The following is a 5,326-nucleotide window of genomic DNA, read 5'->3' as shown; positions in this document are numbered from 1 at the left end:
CAAGTGTGGCGCCTAAGTCTGAGGCGCTGCAGTGTTGTCTGTGGGGCCGCAACTGGACCAGGGCTGCCACGCTGGCACGAGGTGCGACACCCAAGAGAGAGGCGCTGCATAGTAGTGTGTGGCGCCCAGCTGTCAGGCGCCACACGAAAGGGTCAGCAGAGTGAAATTTTTTCGGAACGAGGTCAGTTTGTGATTTGATTTGGACCTCAGGTCAAATATATGATTTCTGCCGAGGAATATATGGTGGCGAACACGCCCGAGACTTTGGCAGGTTAGAGTGCGTGGCCACGGTTAAGAGCAAGTATAATAAGGTGATGTAAGCGGACTTCAAGGATTTAAATATTAAATTATTGTTGAGTTGAAAGTGAGAGAAGAGCAGAGAGAAGATAAGTGGGATGTAGACTTAGAGGGTGTTTGTTTTCAGGGACTTATTGGTCTAGGGACTTAAATAAGTCCCTATAAGTCTCATCTAAACCAAACAGGAGGGACTTATAGGGACTTAAAGTGGGCGTTTGAGACTTATGAAATAAGACTCTCAAGAAGGGACTTATAGGGACTTATAGTTGTAATATGGTCTTATAGAGACTTATAAGTCCCGGAAACCAAATAGGTAGGGACTTTTTAGGGACTTGGGACTTATATGTTAGGACTAAAAAAAGTCCTATGACTTATGAAACAAATAGGGCCTTACAGTCAGTTGTAGCACGAGCTCCAAGAAGTTTTGTGAGTAGATGGTGAGCCATATGTTGACAAAGTAGTACTTTCTTATAGTCAACTATTATACGTGTTGGCTTCTACGTTGGCTATAAATGACATGGCAATTTGTTATAACGAGCAACCGGCTATATTATTAACCATGCTCTAAGGTGGTTGGACGCAACATGTGCAAAATAGGTGTCCAGGTTGTTGCTTAAAGTTGCCAACTTATAAATTAGGTGTAAAAAATTTCACGGCTATTCATTGCCCTAACATCCTTAGACAGTCGACTCCATCAATGTACAAATTATGTATCTGAGAGCATCTCCAACAGGCGCGGAAAAGTTTTACGCCCTAAAATAGTTTTAGTGCGCCACTGTAGCACTTTTAGCGCGCTGGACCCAACATTGGTTTAACAGATGCCAAAAAACGCGCACCTAAAAAAACATGCAATGCAAATTGTGAAGCGCATGCAATCCGGCGCCCCAAATTTTCATCTTCTGATAGCGCTTTTTAGTGTGTGCCCAAACCTTTTAGGGACATTTACATCTATGTCCCTAATTTGCGCCCACTCTCAGATTTACCCCTAATTTCAAAGCCTGCTCAAATTTGCCCCTCCGCCGTTAGGTGCACTTACAGAAATACCCTTCTGCGCCGTTACCGTCCGGTCAAAGCAGGTCAAAGGGCTTTGACCGTCCTGAAAAAAATAGCAAAAAAATTCTAAAAAATCTGAAAAATTGTGGGATCAAAGATACTCAGGTTTGCAAGGTGCGTGAAAAGTTTCGTGTTGTTTGTACATTCCAGGAGCTCGTGTCAGAGGAAAAACAATAAATATGTAAGCTTGTGAATAGTAAATTCAAAAAATAGAAAGAAAATTTAAAAAATATGAATTTTTTGGCATCAAAGAGGCGCGAGTCTGCAAGCTGCGTGCAAATTTTTGTTGTGTTTGGACATTGGAGGGGCTTGTGGAGAAAAAAACAAAATTTGGCTCGGGAAAAAACTTGGGAAAAATGACTATTTTCTTTTTTCTTGCTAGAGCTCCTCGCATGTCATTTGATCACAAAAACTTGCAAGCACCTTGTGCACCCAAGCCACTTTGATGCCAAAAAAAAATCATATTTTTTTAAATTTTCTTGCTATTTTATTTCAAATTTATTGTTCACGAGCGTGTAGATTAACTGTTTTTTCTCACCACGAGCTCCTGGAATGTCCAAATAGCACGAAAATTTGCACACACCTTGGGCACATGAGTATCTTCGATCTCACAAAAATTTAGATTTTTTAGATTTTTTTTGCTATTTTTTCAGGACGGTCAAAGCTGTTTGACCAGACGGTAACAGCGCAGAAGGGCATTTCTATAAGGGCACCTAACGGCGGAGGGGCAAATTTGAGCAGACTTTTGAATTAGGGGTATATCTGATTAGGTGGTTCGAGTTAGGAACAGAAATGCAAATGGCCCAACCTTTTATGCGCGTGCATTATTGTACAGTTTTTGTTGGAGCTGTCCGGCGTCCAAAAAACCCGAATTTTAGCGCGCGAAGCAGTTTTTGTGCTTCTGTTGGAGATGCTCTGAACATATAAGTATGCACCATAATTATCCACCTAAACATACAACCATGCATCATCATGCATTTTAAAAGATTTAAATTATATTATGCTAGTATTCAACAAATATTATACAACTATTTAATAATCAAATCAAATATAGTAGATCTATGTGTTTTCAGCTTCATTCACCTATTAATCCAAAATATCCATGTGTTGCAAGCGATAGGAGTATAGGACTCATTGATCCCTATATTACTCGACAGTGCAAATTTTGTCGACCGGAACTTTTCTTCTTTGTCCACCACAATCGGAATTCTGAGGTGTACTACTCACCCTATACTGGGGTTCAAACCAACTCCTCGCTGACAGCCGCTGGCATGCTAGTATTTGAAGATTGCGTCGTCGTTGTACGGCCGGTTGACGACCCGACAGTGGTGGTGGTGTCGCTGTACTCCATGGTGGAAGCTGCGAAAGGCTGCAGGTACACAGCTACCGGCATCTTGGGCGGCAGCACCGGCATCCTGAACTTCCTTGACTGCAGCGCCTCGGCGGCCTGCCTGATCGCCGGCCTCATCTTGGGGTCGGGGTGCGCGGCCCACAGCCCGACGGCCACCACCCTCTCCACTTCCCACCGGTCGAACACGCCGCCAAGACGCTCGTCAGCGGCGTCGATGGCGGCGCCCCTGCCGTAGAGGTCCCACGCCCACTCCAGCAGTCGAAACACCTGGCCGTCCTTGGCACCGTCTCTCGGCGGCGCCATCGGCCGCCGCCCACACACGATCTCCAGCAGGGTGACGCCAAAGCTGTACATGTCGGACTCGGTGGATGCCTTGCCGGTGATGACGCACTCCGGGTCGAGGTAGCCCGGGGTGCCCGCCATGCCGGACATTGTCTGCAAGCTCATGCCGTGGTCGATGAGCCGCGATAGGCCAAAATCGCCTAGCTTGGTGTTGAAGGACTCATCCAGCATGATGTTGCTCGGCTTAATGTCACCGTGGACAACGCATTGATCCCATTCTTGGTGAAGGTACAGCACGGCTGACGCCAACCCAAGAATTATCTGGTATCTGATAATAACAAAAGTAAGGGCACAATCAAGTAGAATCAGATTTATTCCAAGCACTCCGACTCAATTTAATACTTCCTCCATAAACTAATATAAGAGCATTTAGAATACTAAAATAGTAATCCAAACGCTCTTATATTAGTTTATAGAAGGAGTATGATTTTGGCTCCGTGCATCTTTATTACGTAGAGGTTGGATATTGCTCATCATGCATTGTATGTGTATAATGCTACATTTTGAGTTAATAATAGCGTCCTAAAAAACTGATAGGAAGATTTTTCTAGTCTACTCTATAATAAGTGCGAGTCTAAAATTAGGGTCATTTCAGTCAAGATACGAAATCAAGTTAAGAATACGACTGACATGTAGCTCCAAGCAAAGCATGCATACCTAACTTGCCATGTCAGAACATCTTGTTTGCTGTAGAGGTACCCATCGAGGCTGCCGTTGTGCACGAGCTCGTAGACCAGCAGCAGCCGCCGGCGGCAATGGCACCAGCCGATGAGCTGCACAAGATTCCGGTGGCGCAGTCTGCTGATGATGGTGACCTCCGACCTGTACTCCTTCCTCCCCTCCGAGGACGCCCCTCGCGAGAACACCTTGATGGCGACGTCGCGGCCGCCGAGCTCTTTCATGTGACCGCGGTACACCGACCCGGAGCCGCCCTGCCCCAGCTTCCCTTCCTCCGCGAAGTTCCTCGTCGCCGCCGCCAGGTTGGCGTACGGGATGGGCCGCGGTCCCGCGCTGGAACCGAACTCATCGTCGTCGATGTCGAGGGAGTCTGGAGTCATGTCGCCGGCGAGCATGTCCTTGTCGTCTGGCTGCCTGTTTCTCCTGCTTGCACGCCGGAGCAGCACCGCGACGGCGACCCCGAGCAGGAGCACCAGGAAGGCTGCGGCGGCAACCCCGGCACTGAGTTTGGTTGACCAGGTAGACGGGGGAGCCGTGCCGTTCCTTGTCGGGAGCGTGGACTGGAAGGAGCACGAGAGCACCGTGTGATTGCTGCCGAACGCTGCGCCGGTGGCCGCCGAGAAGCCTATGGAGACCTGGTCTGGCAGCAAGCTTCGCAAGTCGATGGTGGCGGACAGTTTGTAAGTGGTGCCACCGACGCTGAGGAAGACGTCCAGCCTCGTCGTGGCGCTGTCGTACTTCACCGTCGAAGACATCACGCCGGCGTCGACGAGGCTGGTGTCTGGCAAGATCCTGAAGTTGCCGCGTGAGTCGATGTTGTTCACGTCTATGCCGATGTGCCGGCTGCTGGGGTCCCACGGGTCACGGTGGGTGTCGAACTCGACGGCGACGAAGCGGGCGCTGCCGGATGCGTTCGTCAGGTTCGCCGTCTCGTCGAAGAGCCCAAGGCAGCCCTCGTAGGACTCCTGCGGCATTTCGGGCATGTACGGCGCGATGAAGAACGCCATGCCGTGCCCAGGGGGGGCTCTCCGGCCATGCAGAGGCAGAGACTGGATGGTGAAGTTGAAGGTGGCGGTGAAGCTGGCCACCTCGCCCGTGGCGCCCTCCCAGAGCTGCACCGCCGGCTTGTACAGAGCGCGGCCCCTTGCTCGACAGCCGGCAAAGTTCTTGTCGCCGAGGAGGTCAATCCTGCCGTCGATGATCTTCGCGTCATCCTCCGCCCTGAAATCGCCGGAGCTGAAGTAGACGTGGTCGAACGAGACTGCGGTCGCATGGCGGACGTGTACACAGAGGAGGAGTCAGAAGCACGAGCACAGCCTCATCGCAGCCATTGCTGTGGTTCTGAGCTCTGATGAGGATTGAAACTGGCAGACCACAATAGCAGCGCCCGTGCTAGCATGCCCTCTTTCTAGTCGTGCGAGGGAAAAACCTTGAGCAGCCATTAACGTACGTTTTCCAAACTAGATGCCAATCTGACATGGAAGTCTGCGCCACTGTAAGCGACATCTCAGGACCAGGAGAAGAAATAATGTGCGTGCACGAAACGTTCAAGGACAGTGGCGAGTGGACTAGCGTGCGTCCAATATCCTTCGTCGCGTCAACTAG

The 5,326-nt window shown here is 49.5% G+C and overlaps 1 protein-coding gene across 1 annotated transcript; it reads right to left on the bottom strand.

Moving 5' to 3' along the window:
- Nucleotides 1-2,421: 2,421 nt before the first annotated feature.
- On the bottom strand, nt 2,422-4,775 carry LOC123151418 (L-type lectin-domain containing receptor kinase IX.1-like). The gene is made up of 2 exons (XM_044571139.1): nt 3,701-4,775; nt 2,422-3,311 (listed from the first exon to the last, which is right to left on the bottom strand). The coding sequence occupies exons 1-2, from the start codon at nt 4,726-4,728 to the stop codon at nt 2,591-2,593; spliced, it is 1,749 nt and encodes a 582-aa protein (XP_044427074.1). The 5' UTR covers nt 4,729-4,775; the 3' UTR covers nt 2,422-2,590.
- Between the last annotated feature and the right edge of the window lie 551 nt (nt 4,776-5,326).

This window comes from Triticum aestivum, chromosome 7A (assembly GCF_018294505.1).
Source record: "Triticum aestivum cultivar Chinese Spring chromosome 7A, IWGSC CS RefSeq v2.1, whole genome shotgun sequence".
NCBI lineage: Eukaryota > Viridiplantae > Streptophyta > Magnoliopsida > Poales > Poaceae > Triticum > Triticum aestivum.
This window is presented reverse-complemented; position numbering and strand designations above follow the sequence as displayed.

Coding starts and splice junctions, on each gene's coding strand:
- LOC123151418 (XM_044571139.1), bottom strand. CDS start 4,728: ATGGCGTTCTTCATCGCGCCGTACATGCCCGAAATGCCGCAGGAGTCC. Junction 3,312..3,700: donor GTTCTGACATGGCAAGTTAG/GTATGCATGCTT, acceptor TGTTATTATCAG/ATACCAGATAATTCTTGGGT.